The sequence below is a fragment of the Rhinolophus sinicus genome, linkage group LG12 (assembly GCF_036562045.2).
Source record: "Rhinolophus sinicus isolate RSC01 linkage group LG12, ASM3656204v1, whole genome shotgun sequence".
Classification (NCBI taxonomy): Eukaryota; Metazoa; Chordata; class Mammalia; order Chiroptera; family Rhinolophidae; genus Rhinolophus; species Rhinolophus sinicus.
Window position 1 is genome coordinate 31,039,460 of NC_133761.1, and position 21,303 is coordinate 31,060,762.

The following is a 21,303-nucleotide window of genomic DNA, read 5'->3' on the forward strand; positions in this document are numbered from 1 at the left end:
ATTTGTCTCAAGGTATCTTTTGATTTCTTCCTGGATTTTGTTGTTGACCCATACATTCTTTAGTAGCATGTTATTTATCCTCCATGTGTTTGTGTCTTTTTCAGTGTTTTTTTTTTCTTGTAATTGATTTCTAGTTTCATACTATTGTGGTCAGAGAAGACGCTTGATATGATTTCAATCTTCTTAAATTTATTGAGACTTGTTTTGTGGCCTAACATGTGGTCTATATTGGAAAGTGTTCCATGAGCACCTGAAAAGAATGTATATTTAGCTGCTTTGGGGTGAAATGTTCTAAAAATATCAATTAAGTTCATCTGGTCTAGTGTGTCATTTAAGGCTGCTGTTTCATTGTTGATTTTTCTGTCTGGTAGATCTGTCCTTAGGTGTCAATGGGATGTTAAAGTCCCCTATTATGATTGTATTACTGTCAATCTTTCCCCTTATGGTGTCAATATTTGCTTTATATATTTAGGTACTCCTATGTTGGGTGCATAAATGTTTACAAGGGTTATATACTCTAGGATTGATTCCTTTATCATTATGTAATATCCCTATTTGTCTCATTATAGCTTTTGTTTTAAAGTCTATTTTGTCTGATAGAAGTATTACTACCCCAGCTGGTTTTTTTGTTGTTGTTGTTAGTTTGTTTTCATTTTTATGAAATAACTTTTTCCATTCCTTTACTTTCAGTCTGTTGTGTCTTTAAATATGAGGTGGGTCTCTTGTAGACAGCATCTGTATGGGTCTTGTTTTCATATACATTCAGCTATTGTATGTCTTTTGATTGGAGCATTTAATCCATTCAATTTAAACTGATTATTGAAAGATACATAGTTATTGCCATTTTATTATTCATCTTCATGGGGTTTTTTTCCCCCCTTCCTCCTCCTCCTTCTTCATAAAGAAATCCCTTTAACATTTCTTGTAATACTGGTTTGGTGGGGATGAACCCCTTTCAGCTTTTGTTTTTGTCTGGGAAGCTCTTTAAATCTCATTCAATTTTAAATGGTAGTCTTGCTGGGTAAAGTACTCTTGGTTGTAGGTTCTGGCTTTCATCACTTGGAATATTTCCTGCCACTCCCTTCTGGCCTGTAAAGTTTCTGTTGAGAAATCAGTTGACAGTCTTATGGGAGCTCCCTGGTAGGTAACTAATGGCTTTTCTCTCTTTGTCTTTAACCTTTGGCATTTTAATTATTATTTGTCTTACTGTAGACCTCTGGGTTCATATTGTTTGGGACTCTCTGTGCTTCCCGGGTTTGTATGTCGATTTCCTTCACCAGGTTAGGAGAGTTTTCTGTCATTATTTCTTCATATAGGTTTTCAATCCCTTGTTTTTTCTCTTCTCCTTCTAGTACCCATATGATGCCAATGTTGTTATGCTTGATATTATCCCAGAGGTCCCTTAAACTATCCTCATTTTTTCCCACTTCTCTCGCCTCCCCACTCCCCACTCCAGTTCAAGCTGTTGTTTCTCAGTCTAATTGTGTAGGATGCAGCTCCCTGGCCTATGCTGGTATTATGAGCCTTGCGCTCCCCTTGGCTGAGGCAGTTGGTCACTGGTCGTAGGTCAGCGACAAACTGCCTCACAGCAAGCAGCTCAAGGCAGCTCTTGCCGGCTGCCGGCCACTCATGCTGGCTGTTGGCCACTCATGCTGGCCACTGGCCACTCATGGCAGTACACGGTAGCCTACGGCAGCATACAGCAGTCCATGGCAGCACACAGCCACTCACACTGGCCACTGGCAGCTCGTGGAAGCACACAGCAGCTCACACCGACCTCTGACTGCTCACGGCAGCCCAGCTCCAGGGAGAGCCGTTGTTCATAATCTTAGCTGTAGAGAGCGCAACTCACTGGCCCATGTGGGAATCGAACCAGCGACCTTGGCATTGGGAGCATTGCGCTCCAACCACCTGAACCACTGGGCCGACTCTATCCTCATTTTTTTTTAATCATTCTTTTTTCTTTTTGCTATTCCAATTGGGTATTTTTTGCTACCTTGTCTTCCAAATCACTGATTCAGTTTTCTGCTTCATCTAGTCTGCTGGTGAATCCTTCTAGTGCATTTTTTATTTCAGTTATTATATTCTTTATTTCTGACTTTTTAAAAATGGTTTCTATGTTCTTTTTTAGGCTACTATCTCTTTGTTGAAGTTCTCACTGAGTTCATCTACTCTCCCCCAAGTTCATTGAGCATTCTTATAACCATTGTTTTGAATTGTGTATCTAGTAAGTTGATTACCTCCATTTTGTTTAGTGCTTTTCTGGAGTTTCTTCTATTCTTCCATTTGGGATATATTTCTTTGTTTCCTCATTTTGGCTGCCTCTCTCTGTTTGTTTTTATGTATTAGGTAGCTCTGCTATGTCTCACAGTCTTGGCTAGGTGGCCTTATGTCATAGGTGTCTGTGGGGCCCAGTGGCAGTCTGCTGGTCACCTGCGCCAGGTGCTCCAGGAGTGTCCCTTGTGTGGGTTGTGTGTGGCATCCTGTTACAGTTGAGCCTTGATTACTATTAGCACGTTAGTGGGTGGGATTCACCTTCAGGCTTACTGGCTGTGGGGTTTGGCCATGTCTATAACTTTCAGACTGCTGTGCAGGTTACTCCACAGAGCTGGATTTGCCCCAGCAGACTCTGGTGCCTGGTGAAGCTGCCCTTTGGGTGTACCACTTGGAGCTAATTGACTGGTGCTCTGCTGTGGTCTGAAGCTAACCTGATGTATATTGGTTCTGGGGCCTCTTGGGAGGGTCTCTGGTCCAGTCCTAGGTCAGCTATGCCTGTGACCAGCCAGGGACTAGTTGGCAGGAGCTTCACAGTGATTTGTGGTTGGTTGCTGTTTGTGCTAGATCAGGAGGTGCATGGGAGAGGCTACATTGCAAAGTGATGATGGCTGCCACCAGTATTGGGCCTGGTGTAGCTCTGCAAAAAGCCCAGGCATTCTGAGGCCTGCTGCTGCCTGCTGGCTCCTGTAAGTCTCAGCCACTAATAAAGCCTCATATGGTAGGTGAGTTGGGTGAGATGGGGTCTCAGGGAATTACCAGTGAGGGACATGTGGTGTTTTTACCAGGTTAATGTAGATTTTTATTTGGTACCAGTGCTGATCCTGGAGTCACTCAACAAAAGTCTCAGAGCACACTGAGGTCAGTCGCCACAGGCATGGGGGTCCATGTATTCCCAAGAGTTGTCCAAGAAAGAGTTCAATGTGGGTGGTGCTGGGTGCTGGCTATGAGAGTGCTGGCCATCTGGGGAAAGTCTCAACACAAGAAAGGTGGCACCCACATGCAGGTTGCATGGGAGAAGGAATCTACACAGGGAAAATGGCAGCTGTCCCTGCAGTCCTCACCCAGAAGGCATACAACTCAGTCTTTTCCTGTATGTCTCTGGCTCCTCTCGAGTCATCATCACTCCATTGGAGCCCAAGGTGAGTGCTTGTGAGCAAGTAAGTCTGTGAGCAGTCCCCTTAAGAGGATGTCTGGGTTTCTCACAGCTTTCCATCTCACCTGGATTTTTGGAATCATGTTTTTCACAGTCACATGTTGTGGGAGCTCAAAGCCTGGTGTGGGTTGGGGTACCTCGCTCTGCCATGGGGACCTCTGTGGCTGAGATATCCCTTCTGATTCTCAACTGCCACACACTGGTGTGGGGTTAGCCCATTTCATGTCCTGCCCCCTCCTGTCAGTCTGGATGTTGCTTCTTCTTTATATCCTTATTTCTAGTTTTTTGTTCACCTAGACTTCAGATGGTTCTCCAGGTTGATTGTTCTGTAATCCAGCAGCTCTCCATCTCACTTAGTTTTAATTATAATGTGGTCATGGGAGGAGGCAAGCACAGTGTTTATCTACTCTGCCATCTTGGATTCTCCTATCTTAATTTTTTTGGATTCTTTTTCTTTTTGCTTTTCTGATTGGGTGTTTTCTACTGCCTTATCTTCCAAATCACTGATTCAGTCCTATGCTTCATTTAATTTATCTCTGATTCCCTCTAATGTATTCTTCATTTTAGTTATTCTATTCTTCATTTCTGACTGCTTCTATTTTATGTTTTCTGTTTCCTTTTTTATGATTCCTATCTCTTTGTTCTCATGAGGTCATTGAGTATCCTTATAACCAGTGTTTTTAACTCTGCATCTGATTGATTTTCTTCATTTTGTGTAGTTATTTTATTTTTATTTTTTTTTGGAGCTTTTTTTATGTTCTTTCATTTAGGACATATTTCTTTGTCTCCCTATTTTGGATTCCTCCCTGTGTTTTTTCTATGTATTAGGTAGAGCTGCTATGTCTTTAGTCTTAGTAGAGTGGCCTTTTGCAGTAGGTGTCCTGTGGGATCCAGTAGTGCAGTCTCCCTGGTCTTATGCAGGTGCTCCAGAGGTGTCCCTTGTGTGGGTTGTGAGTGCCCTCCTGTTGTAGCTGAGCCTTGGTTTCTGTTTACATGTCCAAAAGAGGGCTTGACCCTCAGGCTTAGTGGTGTGAGGACTGGCCAGGACTACAGTGGTGGAGATGTTGTGCAGGAGCTGACCCTACTGAGCAGGATTGGCTTTAGCAGGGCTCTGGTGCCTGCTCAGTCTCCCCTTTGGGTGTGCCATCTGTGAAGGCAGTTGGGTGATCACAGGCTCAGGCTGAATTCAGCCACTTGGTGTGCTGGTCACTGGGTGTGCTGGCCCTGGTGCCTGCTGTGAGGGGCCCCACTGCAGGCCAAGTTCAGCTGCAGCCCTGCCCAGGGCCACCTTGCATGAGCTACAAAGCAATTCATAGGTGGCCATCACCTGTGCTAGGCTAGGAGGTGCCTTGAGAGGCCAAGCCACAAACTGAGGCCAGCTGCTGCTAGAGCCAGGCTTGGGGTGGCTCAGTAAGTGGTATGGGGCATTCTGAGGCCAGATGTTGCTTGTTTAGGTTTTATGAACCTTTGAGAGATCTTAGGAAAGTCCGCAGTATGAGCCAACACAGGCCATTTGTATAGGAAAGCCATTGGAAACAGCTTGGGTGGCTCCGCAAGTTGGGTGCAGCAGGGTCTCAAGGAATCACCAGGGTGGGGTGAACAGTGTTAACCAGGTTGATGGAGACTCAGATATGGCAGCTGCCCACGTCTGCATGATGGGGGTTGGGGGTGGGGGACTCAACAAAGAAATAATGGATTCTGCCAGCAATTCTGTATGGGAGAAAGCTGCCTCTCTAGCCATCCCTGAAGCCAGACAATTCAGTTCCTTCCTGTATGTCCCTGGCACCTTTCGAGCCACTGCCCCAGAGCTGAAGCTCAGAGCCAGTGAGTCCATCAGTGAATAAGTCCATGTGTGGGCCCTTTAAGAGGAATACCTGGGACTCCAGCAGCTCTCCATCTCACTTAGCCACAATCTCTGCTGGTTTTCACAGCCAGAAGTTGTGGGGACTTTCTTCTTGGCACTGGAATCTGGGCTGGGGAGTTTGGTGTGTATCTGGGACCCCTTGCTCCTTGATGGAGACCTCTTTAGCTGAAGTATCCCTCCTGCTTTTTAACCACCACATGCAAGTGGGGGACCAGCCCATTCTATGTCTCCGTCCCTTGTACAAGTCTTGAGGTGGCTTGTTCTGTATATCCTTAGTTGTTGGATTTCTGTTCAGCTAGACTTCAAACAATTCTCAATGATGGTTGTTCTGTAGTTTAGTTGTAGTTTTGATGTCATTGTGAGAGGAGTAAGCACAGTGTTTACTTACTTCTCCATTTTGACTGGAAATCCCTTTATTGGTTGTTTTACTTATTAGTAGCATTTGTTTAGTATCCAAGGTACTGGCATTTCTTAGAATTCTGGAAAAAATGAATATAAAACAAAATAGAATCAATAGTGAGTAAATGTTTTAGGATGACTAGTAATTTAATAACTCTTCTATAATACACTATGGCACTCGGAACCTCACAATAAAAATCTAAACTCTTTCATGTTATTTCAAAGACTAGTTATAATCAGGCCCCTGCCTACTTCTCCAGCCTTCCTCCCTCCATCCCTAAATTTTCACCCTGTGATCTAGCTATACTAAGCTTATCTTTGTTTTCTCTCCTGCTCCCCTTTTCAACCTAGTTGATCATGCTTCATGTCAAAGAGTTAATGGTATATTCTGTGGGAAACCTTTGCTGTTTTAGTGCCTATGTGACCTCCTACAGAAGACTAAACTTATGGTCCTTACAGCACTCTACTATTATTACCTATTGAATTATCGGTAAACTCCTTAGGACAGGGCCTTATCTTTTTTGTTATCTTTCTTTGTATCCCCAGAATAGTGTCTGGGGATGTAAATATTTAACAAAATTTCCTAAAATTGGAAGGATAAAGAGCCTTCAGTGACCATAGTGACCTTACCATATTTTCTAGTTAGCTCTGTTGCTATTTGTGATTAATTTTAACCCATTTTATGACTATAAAAATACCGAGATTGACTTACTTTTATCTTCTTCCTTCTCCTTCTATAGTTACTTAATTTTTGTGCATTCAGTTTGTTAATCTGTAAAATGGAGGTAATAGTTGATGCAGGATTGCTGAGAGAATTAAAGAAGAACCAGAACGCAAGAAGTGGCTTCAAATTTGTGACTCACGATTCTTGCTGTTGTAGATACAGGGCTCTTATTAATAATATCTGGAGGTCATTATTGCTCTGATGATTAGGCTCTAATTGTCCTAAAAGATGATTATTCCTTGATGCTCTTTTTCTTTTTCACTTTTCCTCTAATAGTGTCTCAGTCGTGAGCAAGGTATTCAGTGGATCAAAAAAGAAAGACTTCCAGCATTTCTGGAAAGTGATTGTTACTTTGAATACAGGTATGTAGTTCCATCAATATACATATTTTTAAATGCCTTTTTAAATTTTTTTACCCCAAATTATTTTTCTGTACTTGCTTAATAAAATTCACCTTTAAACCCACTTGAGTTTGGATCCCACACACTATAAGAGTGTTAGAGCATTGGTTAAAATCACTTAACTTTTCCAAAGAGATTTCACAGAAACAGTACCTAATAAGTGTACTTCAGTTGTGCTTCTTTACTCACTATATTTTTAGAATTATCTACTTGTGATAATGGCATTTATGAACAGGGTATTAAAAAATGAAAATAAGTGTGTCATGAAAAAGAATGTCATAGTGTAGAATTAAGTTTTTCTTTTATGTTCCCTGACTTTTAAAGTGTAAGTACCTAAACATTCTGAAATTTACTAAAATTTGACCTTTGCTTTGAGAAACCATTTTTTAAATAAAACAGTATAATTATTAATTAATTAGCAGTTTTATGAATAAGCCATTACATTTTAGCAGATCCTGAGAGAATCATCCTGCATAGTTAGGAGGGGGTATTGGCTTGAATGTGTAAAATAAAATTTTAGTGTTTTTTCCCCCCTGAATTCTACCATATTTGAAACTTATTTGAAATTTGTATGAATTCTAATATGCAGGTTAGCGAAATTGATGTCACAAGTGAGATGGAGTGGATCAGGCATGAACGTCACACTAAGTACAGATTTTTCTCCCTGGGCCCTGAGAAAACCACCCTCTCCACCACCTCCTGCCATTGATGATGACAATGTTATAATTATGAAAAAGTTCTACATTTCTCTTGGCGAGGTAAAAGTATGAATGTTTTACTTTGTGACTTGGCACTTCTATAGAACTTCTCACTTTAGGGAGATGAATTTCATTTGTATTAGTTGAACAGGGAAATTTATTTCAAATACTTCTAAAGCAGATTTATCAAAAATTCTTGTGGATTTATGCTGACTCCTTTGTCCTACAGTCTTTCATCTGACATGTAATTAGAATTATTATCCTCATGTGTATAAAGAAACAAATGCAAGATTGAAGAACTTGCTCAATGTCACCTGGGAAGCATGAATAACTTGAATTATGTCCATGGTTTCATTGTTCATTCCAAATTTTTATTATTTGGATTCTATAACTGTTGTACAAAAAGATGATAAATTGGGTCTTCTCCTCCTTATGTCAAGATTATTTCTCAGTAATAAAATGCATTACTATTTAACTATTATTAGATAAATTTGTCCTCCTTGATTGGATAAATGTTAGGTTGTGTGAGAGCTAACCTAGAATCAAATGTCCTTTTGGAGAGTCATGGTATATGAAAACTGTTGTTTGACCTTTGGCTTCTTATTACCAGGTCCTTCTCTCTGGGATCATACTTCCAATACACAATTCTGTACAAAACAAGGAATGTCAAATAGGTATAAGGCCCATGTGTTGATATTCTCCTGGTTTCTATTCATGGCAGACATTGCTAATCAATCATGGCAATTTTCCTACTGAGCTAGGATGTGGCTCCAAATTCTTTTCAACACAGTACTTTAGGCAGGCACTTTGAATTGATCAAAGATGTCATGCAAGAGGAAATTATTTGCCATCTATGTTGGAATGGATAGACTTATCCTGTCTTACTGATTATTTGTTTTCGTGTGTAGCTTCTATTTAATTTTGTAGTTTGGCATTTTTATCACTGCTATTTGTTTAAAATGTTTAAAATCATGCCAGTTCCAATATTTCCACCAACTAGTGCTTAGGGAAGTACCAAAAGCACAGTTTCCTTCTCTCTTATAGTTATTTTTAAGTATTTATTTTTTTCTCTTAACTTATATATTACAGAACTGTCATGAATGTCAAAATATGTACCTATAGTAAAGCTCCATCAGGCAAAGGGAAGAATCCATCTAGGGGAATAAGTTCTGACTCCTGACATGTAAATTTAATCAACTGTAAGAGAGTAAAATCCAAGCTAGTTTGCGTTTGCTCTTTTCTGTGATAAAAACTCATTTCTGTCCACTTGATTAATATTTAAACTATATAGTAATTTTTAAATAGCTTTTAAACTTTAAAGATTCAAAGTTGTTGGGCCCTTAAATCATTTAAACCATGACTATAGGTAGAGATTAATCCTTATGATAATTGGTAATATTTCTTTGAGTCTTAGTGGTATCATCCAAACATGAGCAATTGACCTATCTCTTAAGAGTATAAAGTATAATAGTTAACTGCTTTTATGTCTGACTGACTACTTCTTTCTCCCCTGTCTTCTATTCTCTCTCATCTTTTTTTGTGCAGTTAAAACAACAAGGAGTTCTGTATATGGGTCTCTGTCAATTCCTTGAAACTTCTGTCATTATTTTGGTCTCCTCTCAATGCTTAGGATACTGCTTGGAATAGAGAAATCACTCAATAAGTATATGTTGAATGAACATATATTTAATAAATAACTTGGTTTCAAAGGAAGGAAAAGAGGGAATGAAAGGAAATTAGAGACTTTCAAAGTGGGAAAAATAATTTTCCTCCCACTTTTCTAAGTTCTTCTGGCTGGGCTAATAATCAAATTAACATGAGACAGAGTAAGAGGAGAAAATGTCCAAAACTTATTACAATATACATGTGCGGGTGCCCTAAGAATATGACATTTGATGACACATTGGGCCATTTAGGTTTATATGCTATTCTGGACTAAGGAGAAGGGGGACAGGGGCTTGGGATTTCAAAGGGAAAGTAGCCAACTTACAGGTAGCTAAGAAAGAGAAAACGTGATAAATTCTTGCTGGGCCACCCAGAAACAATGGAACACAGAGGAAGCTCAACAAACAGGCTTTCCTGGACTCTTCCCTGTCTGCCACATGTAGTTCACACTATGATGCTAAGGTGATGCTCCCTTTCTTTAAGCAGGTTTTTCTATCCGAATTCCTTTAGGCAGGTAAGGGGGTGGATCAAAGGTTCTTTCTGGTCTTTTTGTTTCTTAATAACTAGCTTAAAATCAATATTTCCAAAGACATAGTTTAGGGTGGCAAAACCTTTTATACACCCTGAAAACCTTACCTGTAAGAAGAGCAATGACTACACAGATGGCACCTTTCATTTCTCTTGCTTTTGGTCTCATTGTGTGGCCTTGAGTTGCCCTGCTGATTCTGCTAATAGTCAGGGAACAGTAGCTATTCCATTTGAGCCCTGCCTCTTCTTGGGTATTTATTAGGCTAAGGACCAACCAGCTAAATCAGAGAAATGAGAGTAATGCTGGAAACTCCCTTCTCTGCTTCTGTTGAACAAACCTGCGTTCTCTTAGAAAAATAGATGAGGACATTACTAAGAGAGGCAGGCAGGGGAATTTTTCCCAGAAGGCTGAGATAAGGAGCTTCTGAGGACTGGGTTCTAGACGCTGAGGTTCAGCTTGGGAATTGGGTCAACTGGCTCAAAGATGCACAAACCAAAGGGCAAATTGAAGGCTGCATCCCAGGGCAGGTGGGGTCAGGAGTCAGTCTTCAGGAAGCATCCAACCCAAACAAAGTTGTGAGGACTGAATCTAAGGCAAAGTGGCAGATGCAATTAGAGAGGTTTCCTGTGCTACTGAGAGTAAATCTTTGTCATATTAGGGAGAAGTTGTTAAAAACTCTGAGCCAGGTCATACAGAATTAGGGGCATGAAATTATTGGGAAGGTTGTAAATGGGAGCAGCTGGCATCCAAGATGCATCCAAGGACTGATGAGACATGGTGATGGCCAAGTTGAAGTTAGATGGCACGAATTTGTAGTGAATCCAGGAAGTAAGGTTGCATGCCTTTGGTGGAAGAGTGGTGAAGAATTTGATGTGTATTGGGCTCATTTTTTCCCTATTGTCATCTAATATTAAAATTATCTGAATGAAATTTCCTTCTCACTATTTTCTTAGCTAATGAATTATTCTGCATACAAACTTCTTTTATTTAATGGCGTAATTTTCCCCTTACATATTGTACTATGCAAACTGAATAATATTATAATGATTTGTCCAGGTTTGTGATTTGAAGAATACTGCTAACCTTATGTTAAACAAATGTGCTCTTTCTTCCTAGGCCTCCTATACTCAAGCAAAAGATTGGTTTGCATTAGCAAAACAAAGTCAGCAAACAGTATCAACGTTTTCATTACCGTCTTGTGTACTCCACAGCAAAACTGAATCACCAGTTATTTCATCTGTTTCTGGTAAGCAGAAAAGGACAAGAATGACTCCAAAACACCTTATTAAGTTTTCTGTTGTTGTTCTAATTTTGCAGTACAACACTTAGTGGTTGGGAAGAAAAAATTCTTTCCCACCATTCCCCAACTCCACCTTCTACTATTTTTCAAGAGGCAACTTGGTATAGTGAAAAGAGGAGGATGTTTAGAACTCAACTCTGATATTTAATAGCTGTGTGACTTTTATAAGTTATTTCACTTCTGGGAGCCTTGCTTTTCTTATCTGTAAATTTAGAATGGTACATGCTAAATGTATAGAAAATGGCTGGCCTAGTGCTTGTTACCTAACAGGCAGTCAATAAATGTCTGTCTTATTTCCTATCAGAGTTTACAGATTCTTATTATTAAGCCTTTGAAATAAAATGGGCGCAACCTTTATATTCTCTTAAAAGTAAATAGTCATTCATGGAACTTGAGTTTTTAAGTTCACATTATTTTTCACTTTGAAAAGCAGATACATTTCTACTGTGGGGAACTTTTGTGGATGATATAAACTTTTCATAAAAATAGAAGGAACCTTCTAGAAATGGGAGTCATTAGCATATGCTATTACTGAAAGAAAAAAATCTAGCAATGTGATTCAAGAGAGGGACTTAAGCAATTCACTAATAGTTCTTACCTAATTCTTTTGAAAAGTATAAGCACCCTCTTGGAATGATAAATCTGGATTCTCTAGAATTGAACGTAAATCTCAGTGAAGAGGAAAATAACTCCCTAGTTGAAAATAGCTGAATTTATAGGTTCCTTGCAGTTTCCCCAAAATAGTAAAGTAGAAAATTGTAGAGTAGAGATAGTGAAGCTAGGAAACAGGAAGAAAAAGGGTAGCAGGAAGCGGTGAGCAGAAGTGCCAGCCTTGCTTTCTATGTCCAATTCTGTGGGATTGAGTGTATATACCTAGTATCTTTTCATGGGTTTGCAAAAGTCTAATCTCTCATCATTGGGGAAATTTGATATATTTATTTTCAATAGAAATTGTAATGGAACATTTTCAGTTCATTGAGATTTGAAATCTATTACTGAGAAAATTGTCATTGAGGATGGGACACAGATAACAACAGAGTTTTCCTGATCCATGGCATTTCACGGGGTAGATTTGCATGTGAAAGCACTGACTTCAGATAATTCACTGATTTCTGAAAGAAAGAGAAAATAGGAGCTAAAGATGATATCTTTAGAAAAGGTGTAAAAATAATCCATTTGTATTTATAAGCTTTCATAACTACCTTATGCTATTTTGTAATTTTAATGATAGGTTGTAAGTATGATAGTAATTGAATCTTTCTGATAAAGTAGTGAATTTTTTAAAAAATTGCTAATGTAACTCCAATTCTGATCTCTTCATTTATGGCCTCATCATCTATGGTAGCTACTTTACTTTATCATATAACATGAAATATTAAAGCACAGACAGGCATACCTCAGAGATATTGTGGATTTGATTCTGGGCCACTGCAATAAAGCAAATATTGCAATAAAATGAGTCGCACAAATTTTTGGGTTTCCTGGTGCATGTAAAATTTATGTTTACACTATACTGTAGTCTATTAAATGTACAATAGCATTATGCCTAAAAAATGTATATAGCTTAACTTAAAAATACTTTATTGCTAAAAAAATGCTAACCATCATTTGACACTCAGCAAGTGGCAATCTTTTTGCTGGTAGAGGGTCTTGCCCTAGTAACATCAAAAATCGCTGATCACAGGTCATTGTAATAAGTATAATAATAATGAAAAAGTTTGAAATATCATGAGAATAATCAAAATGTGACACAGAGACATGAAGTGAGCAAATGCTGTTGGAAAAATTGTGCCAATAGACTTGTACCACTCAGAGTTGCCACAAACCTTCAATTTGTAAAAAACACAGTGTCTGTGAAGTGCAATAAGGCAAAGCACAATAAAACGAGGTATGCCTATACAGTCATTTAATGCACATAATCTAATTCTTAAATAGATTTTTTCTTTATATAGTGACATTCTATATCAGCCTACACTTTAAAAATGTTACATGATATCTTTTTGAAGATCTTCTGTATTAGGGAGGTCAAATATATAGTTCATCTGCCACTATTATCCCCTTCCTTGTCCAGGGAAGACATGACTAGTCCCTGTTGGTAGTTTTTTTGCTTTGGACTCCTGTTTAAGACACTGGTCTGTGCAGTCACTACTTGTGATAAACCCTTTGCTATCCTGGCTATATAACATCTTGTTAATAAAAAAATATCTTTTGTATTTGTATCAGATCTAATAACCTTTTATGATTTAATACAGAGAGTTTTATCTTTGATGATGGAGTTCATCCCAGGACAAGAAAGGACCCATCTAAAACCACTAGATTACTTTCTGAATTTGAAGAAGATGGGTCTGTATCTCTACAAGACACTCCTTCTCAAGCTCTTCTGAGAATATACCTTGAAAAGCAACAGGATGTTGATGAGAACCTGACATTGCATTTCTCATCATGTGAAGAATTTTTAAGATCTTATATAACCTTTATTTTGAGAGCAGCAATTCATCAAATTCTTGGAGACCCATTTAGAGAATGCCTAGGTTATATCAATTTCAAAAATGTAACAGAAGTGGTATTTGATGACTGTTTTCAGTTTATTCCTGGCAAGAATGTTTTGTTAAGTGAATCAGTTCAACTCACAAAGGAAAAGGCAGACGAGATGATAGAAGAAGCAACTTCAAAGAGTGAGAGCATTGGATCAGAAAGCAGAGCTGATTGGTGTATTTCTCACAAAACTTATGACATTGGCAATAGAAAGGAGTTCGAAAGATTTAAGAAATTTATAAAAGGTACATTAGGGGAGAGATATTGGTGGCTATGGATGGATATTGAGAGGTTAAAAGTTCTTAAGGACGCTGGACGATATCAAAGGTATTTCTATTTTTCATTTTTCAGTAGTTTTAAAAACAAATTATAGAATATTAATTTGGATCATTTAAACACAGATAGGAAGCCTGAAATAAATATAAAACTGTAATTTATACTTTCAGAGGAATGAATAATAATACAAATTATTTTATTATAATAATATTGATTTCACTACTTCTATGATTTCATAGCTCTCAAATACTAACAGTAGCAATTATCTGAGTTTACATAAGTTTCTTCCTATAGATTATAAACCTGCTTTCAAATTGATCATTCTATTTTATTTTTATAATATCGCAGTGATATATTTTTATAGAATAAAAATGATCAGTTATATACCACACTGCCATAAGATACCTTATATAAAAGATACCTTGTGACAGTGTAAGGGCCGGCTGTTCCTAGCAGCCTGCTTGATTAACAAATTCCATGATCTTATTTGGATCACTTAGACATTTATATCTGAATGAGATATCTGCTAGATATCATACTGGATATCCTCTAGACAGCTTTTTGGATGGGGTGCAGGTCTTTGTTTCATTGCTCCATATGTTTTAGATTACTATGAGTCTTAAGAACCCAGGAGGACTCTGCTTTAAGAAAGTCCTTATTGTCTGTTCTGATCTGCTCTGAAGCAGATCAACTACAGTAGATTGCAATTCCCACTAAGGGTTTGACTGAATATGTACTAGTGACTGGGTTATTCCAATTATTTCAGTGGCATTCCGATCATAGAGCTCACTGTTGTACATAGTTATAACCGCAGGGGTTACCATGTGGTTATGAAGCATGACCTGATTGATCCTGGGGTGGAAGGCCACTACTACTTTTTGAGATGTATCAGGGAAATTATATGCAAGCAGCCTACATAGGTTCTTCAGGATCAATATCGTATTAGTTCCTATTGTTGCTATAACAAATTACTACAAATTTTGTGACTTAAAGCAACACAAATTTATTTTACATTTAGGTGGTTAGAAGTCTGAAATAGATATACAGGGCGGCATTCTTTCTGGGGGCCCTAGGGGAGAATTCATTCCTTGCTTTTTCCAGCTTCTGAAAGCCACCTACTTTCCTTGGTACTTGGCCCCTTCCTCCATCTTCAAAGCCAACAGGATACCATCTTCTCTTTTTTCTGACCTCTGCTTCTATCCTCACCTATTTCTTCTATGACTCTGATTCTTTTGCCTCCCTCTTAGAAGGACCCTTGTGGTTACATTAGGCCTACCTAGATAATTCCAGATAACCTCGAAATCTTAATTACATCTGCAGAATCTCTTCTTAGGTAAGGGAGCATTTATAGGCCCTGGGGATTATGACAGAGACATGTTTGCAAGGCCATTGTTCAACCTACCAGAAATACTCTTCCCATTCCCATAACAATGAGAAATACTTTCATCTTCACATTGTCACACCTGTAACACAGTGTTGGTTTTGAGATAGTTCATTACTTGTCTCAAACATTTTAGAAGTGAAAACATTTGGCTAGTTGAATATTGTATCAATGTATGTATATGTGTGTATGTATTTTATTGCAGACATCTTGAGAAGATGAAAAAATGCTACCTAGTGAGCAGTGGAGATTGCTATCTTTCTGCAGAAATCTTAACAAAATTTAAACTGCTAGATGGATCTCAGTGGAATAAAGAACACTTAAAAAATATTCAGACTGAGGTTGTAAAACCCTTACTTCTATATTGGTAAGAAAAATATGAATCAAAGTTACTTGCTTTCACTTTTCCTAAGCTAGTTACAAGTTATACTTTTTTTTGTATTATGGATATATATCTTGTGGAAATTTAAAATGAGAAGATTATTATATCTTTGGCCTTCCTTAAAATACTTCTCCATTAGATAATTTGGATGTTTGGGGCCATTAAATCTATAATAAGGCTGGACAGTACTTAAGCTCCATGTTAACTTGATGAGCATACCCTTCTACACCTGACCTTTTATGGTTGGCATCTCATTACATTGCTGTGTGTGTGTGTGTGTGTGTGTGTGTGTGTGTATACGTGTGTACATGTAGCTAGAACTACAGATTGATTACTTCAATAAACATTTTTTGAGCACTTAACATAGGCCAAGTGCTAAGGATACAAGGGTAATACATGGTTAAGACTAGTGGTTATAGTCTAGTGGGAAGAACATACATGTGAAATAAGTATAACAAAAAAGTGAACATTCAGGATACAGAGAAGAGGTAGTGTTTCAACTAGGACTTGAGAGACTCTAAGCAAGGAAAAGAGAGTGGACACAGTGTAGAAAGTGTATGCCACTTGAGGATCAGTCAACTGTTCATTGTGGCTGTGATGGATCTGATTATGTCACTTCTCTGCTTTAAATCTTTCACTAGTAACCCCAAAGCTTGCATTGTAAAGTTCAGATTCCTTAAGTTAGCAAGTAAGGTCATCATGATTTGTCGCTTGCCCACTTCTCTGTCATCATCTCCCATCTATGTATTCCAGATTAGTTATATGCTTTGTACTATTCCATAGATAAAATGTTGTTTTTGTCTATGTCTTTAAAAAAAAAGCATATTTAAGATACAGAAAGGTATAAATTATACCATAGTGGTCTTCTCTATATACAACCACCCAACTTAATAAAACATTACTAATACAGTAGAAACTTTACTTTTTTATTTATTTTTATTTTTATTTTTATTTTTTTATTAAATTGATTGGGGTGACAATGTTAGTAAAATTACATAGATTTCGGGTGTACAATTCTGTATTACATCATCTATAAATCCCATTGTGTGTTCATCACCCAGAGTCAGTTCTCCTTCCATCACCATATATTCGATCCCCCTTACCCTCATCTCCCACCCCCCACCCCGCACCCCCCTTACCCTCTGGCAACCACCAAACCATTGTCTGTGTCTATGAGTTTCTGTTTCTCATTTGTTTGTCTTGTTCTTTTGTTGCTTTTGGTTTATATACCACATATCAGTGAAATCACATGGTTACTTTTTTAAATTTAACTTTTTATTTGGAAATAATTGTTGATCATATTCAGTTATAAGAAATAATATAGAGAGATTCTGTGTACCTTCCATCCAGTTTCCTCTAATGGTAACTAACATCTTGCATAACTGCAATAAAATGTCACAATGATGAAATTGACATTGATAAAAAAATAAAAAATGTTTTTCATATTTTATGAGTTTTATGCATTTATTGGTGTGTGTATATAGTTAGTTCTATGCAACTTTATCATATTAGAGATTCGTGAATTTGCCACTACAGTCAACATACAGAATAGTTACATTGCAACAAGCATCCTTTGTACTGCCATCTTATAACCACACACACCTCCCTCCCTCCTCATCTTCCCCCATCTCTAGAAACCATTAATCAATTATATAAATGAAATAACACAATATATTATTTTTTGTGGATTATCTTTTTTTCATTCAGTATAATTCCCTTGAGATTCATCCAAGTTGTTTGTATCAGTAGTTCTTTTTCATTGTTGAGTAGTATTCTATTGTATGGATATTACACATCCATTCACTCATCAGAGAGCATTAGGGTTGTTTCCAGTCTTTTGCTGTTATTAACAAAACTGCTACGAATGTTCATGTACACATTTCTGCATGAGCATAAGTCTTCATTTCTCTGGGATGTGTTCAAGTGTCCAAGAGTGAGATTAGTGGGTCATATAGTAAGTCTATTTTAGTTTTAAAAGAAACTGCCAAACTATTTTTCAGAGTTGATGTAACATTTTACATTCCCACTTGCAATGTATGAATGATCCAGTTTTTCTGCATCCTTGCCATTGTTTGATGTCACAATTTTCTATTTTAGCCATTCTAATAGGTGTGTAGTGATATCTCATTGTGGTTTTACTTTGCAATTCTCCAATGGTTAATGGTGCTGAACATATTTTCATGTGCTTATTTTACATTTGCATATCTTCTTCAGTGAAATACGTGTATCTATTCATACCTTTTGTCCATTTTCTAATCGGATTGTTTTCTTGTTGAGTTTTAGAGTTATTTTTATTTTCTAGATACTAGTCCTTAGTCAGATATGTAGTTTGCAAATATCTTCTTCCAGTCTTAGCTTATCTTTTCAAAGACAAGTTTTCCAAAGACTTCTTAAAGGGACTTTTAGATCTTCCAGGTAGAGAACACATGGAGATTCAGAGAGAGTTGCATGCTCAGAAAGCATGGAAGCTCTATGCACATTCCCCATATCTTGCCCTCTGCATCTCTTCCATCTGGCTGATCCTGAGTTATATCCTTTAATAATAAACCAGTAATCTAGATTAAGTAAATAGGTATTGTAGATAATGAGAACCAAAATTCTCATTAAGGTGGAAGAGAGTTACAAATATAGATGAGAACAGAGTAAACCATGTGGTGATGAACAGGAATTGGAGGTGCAAATGGAAAATGCAACATTCACAAACTCATGTTACCATACTCAATTATGAAGACTGTAATTCACTGAAAAAAAAAAAAAAACAACAACAAAGAAACAGGACAAACCAAACAATGGAAGGTCATGAAGACAAGAACAAAAAGAATTTACAATAGAAATTCTGAAGTTAATCACATGTGGTATTTTCCTTGGGAGGGCAGTGTACTAGGAGACTGTCTCTAAATGAAGGGTTCCAGATCAGTTTTACTCCAAACATTCTATTAGGGTCGGGGAAATAGCTCTTGAGCCAAATTTAGTCAACTAATGCAAACCTTCCTACATCAAATTTTGTTGCCTGCACCTACTTTTAAGAACAATAACTATAGCTGAAAGATTTTTTAAAAAGGTGGTGAGGTCTTTCATAGAGCAAAATTTTAAAATTTTCAACTCCTCCTTTTATGGATTTAGCCTTCAATGTCAACTCTTTGCTTATTCTAGATCCTGAAGATTTTCTCCTATGTTTTTTCTAAAAGTCTTTTAATTTTTATGTTTTACATTTAAGTCCATGGTCCATTTAGAGTTAATTCTTGTATGAGGTTTAGATGTTTTGGGTTTTTTGTTGTTTTGTGCATGTGTGTGTGTGTTCGTATGTGTGTGTACGTGCGCTTATGGATATGCAGTTGCTTATCTTCATTTATTGAGAAGGCTATCCTATCTCTTTCCTTATTTTCTATGTTTTACATTAACATACAGTAGAATCAAATTGTATAAATTCATACAAGTACTATGACAATCAATATACAAACAATTATATCACCCCAAAAATCGTTCTTCCTTTACTCCTAACCCCTAATTACTGATTAGTTTTTGTCACTATACTTTCATCTTTGTGAGCCATATAAATGAAATCATACAGTATGTGACCTTTTGAAACTGACCTGTTGGTCAGCATAATGCTATTGAACAATAATGTATCTAAATAGTTGCATGTATCATACTTCATACATATTTTTTTTAAATTTAGCTTTCAAGTTGTTTATTATTGGTAATAGAACTCTGATTAAATTTTGTGTGTACTAACTCAGTATTGGAGAGGGAAAAAGCCCCTTCAGTCTCAGCTGTTAATCTCAAATTGGCCTGTTATGCTTTTTTTGCTATTTTACTACTCTTCCATTTTCAGGTCCATCAGAACCTTCCTTCTTCCTCCTCTCACCTGCACACCAATACCATGCAGGCTTATGCTTATGGCTCTACTCACCTGCTTATATTTAGGTGTTAGGGGATACCTTGTCACATTAACATTTTTGTTGTAAACGTTGTCCATGAGTGTTTGGTTTTGCTACCTAATTGCCCCGTCTGTTTTTATGGAGGGATTCTGAAAGGTAGAAAAGCAATATTGCTCGAGAAGGTCCAAGATGGCAGATTAGGTGAACATTATGCCTACTGCCTCCCAGGATCACACCAAAATTACAAGTAAATTATAGAACTGTCACCCTCAAGAATCATTTGAAGACTAGCTGAACAGAACCCCTATAACTAAGGATATAAAGACTACCACATCAAGACAGGTAGGAGAGGCAGAGACATGAAATGGGCTGTCCCCAAACCCATAGATAGTGGTTGAATACCAGAAGGGACACCTTGGTGGTGGAGGTCCCCTGGAACAGGGAGGGATCCCAGCCCCACACCAGGCTCCCTAGCCCAGGGGTCCTGTGTTGGGAAGAGGAGTTCCCACAATACCTGGCAGTGAAAATCAGTGAGGACTCTGTCCATTTCAGTGAGACAGAAGGTGGCTGGGAACCCAGATGCCCTCTTGAAGGGCCTGCACACAGACTCACTTGCTTGCAAACACTCACCTGGTCTCCAGTGGAGGGGTGGCAACTTGAGAGGTGCCACAGACATACTGGGAAAGACTAAGTTGTGTGAATTTGGAGCAAGGGCTGGGGGGACAGCAGCCATTGCCCCAGTGTGAAGCCTGCCTCATGTGTTGCCTACAGGAAGGCGCTGTATTTTCTATGTTGAATGCTCCCCCAAAGGGCCAAATCTTAGACTGCATTTGTCTGCTAAAATCCTCACATGTTCACCACCTTGGTGACACCCTAAGTCCCTGCCCTGTACAGCTAGTACTGTATCACCTGTGTCACTCTCAGCTCCTGGGTGCCAGCCCCGCCCCACAAATAGTAGAAACCTTTTAAAGCAACAGACAGTCCTGCAGTGGCCCAGCAAAATGAGCCACAATTTGCACTGTAGCCTCACTTGGGCAGCTCTCCGGGATCTGCGTATCCTAGGCAAGTTGTAGCTGTGGTGTTCTCAGGGAGCTTTGTGAACTGGTCACAGGCCAGGCACTGGCACAAGAACTGAATCTGCATTAACTTTGTAAAGAACACCAGCCACTCCTCGTGGGACTCTGCCCCACCCACCCAGTGCTGCATCACCAGAGGCATTCTCAACATCAGCTCAACCAGCCCAGCCCAAGCATCTAAGAAGCTCTTTCAATGGCCAATCTTTACTGGCCGCTGGCAGGTGGCAACAGGCTGAGGGGGCCCTGGGACTTTTGCTAAGCTGCTCCAGGCCCATTATTGGTGGCAGCCAGCCCCAGTTCATGGTGCGGCCACCCCAACATGCCTCCAGGTCCAGCACAGGTGGCAACAAACCACAAAGACCTCTATAGCTCCTACCAGGTAGCCCTGGGCTGGTAACAGGCAATGCTGAAATTGGCCTGAATGGAGCCCCTCCCAAAAGACACCAGAAACAACACACTCAGAGGCCCATTTCAGACCAAACAGAGCACTACCTGGTTAGCCCACAGGTGGCACACCCAAAGGATGGTCTCAACAGGCACAAGCACCTTCAGGGACAAATCCCCCTCCGAGGGATCACCCCACACACAGCAGCTCATACACTATGGACATCCGATTCTCACAGTCAGTCATCCTGGGAGTCAGTCCCACCCACTGATGCACCAGAAACAATCAAGTTTCAAGCACAACAGGAGAACACACACAAGGGACACTCCTGGAACTCACAAATAGAAGATCAGGAAACTGCACCATTGGACCACACA

At 38.7% G+C, this 21,303-nt stretch overlaps 1 protein-coding gene across 1 annotated transcript in view; it reads left to right on the top strand.

The window, feature by feature from the left end:
- The window catches only part of RGS22 (regulator of G protein signaling 22), a 173,260-nt gene that overhangs the window by 44,675 nt on the left and 107,282 nt on the right, over positions 1-21,303 (top strand). The window contains exons 5-9 of the mRNA XM_074316672.1: positions 6,694-6,779; positions 7,408-7,576; positions 10,827-10,956; positions 13,263-13,872; positions 15,408-15,569. Coding sequence (XP_074172773.1) covers positions 6,694-6,779; positions 7,408-7,576; positions 10,827-10,956; positions 13,263-13,872; positions 15,408-15,569 — 1,157 coding nt within the window. The remainder of the gene's footprint in view (positions 1-6,693; positions 6,780-7,407; positions 7,577-10,826; positions 10,957-13,262; positions 13,873-15,407; positions 15,570-21,303) is intronic.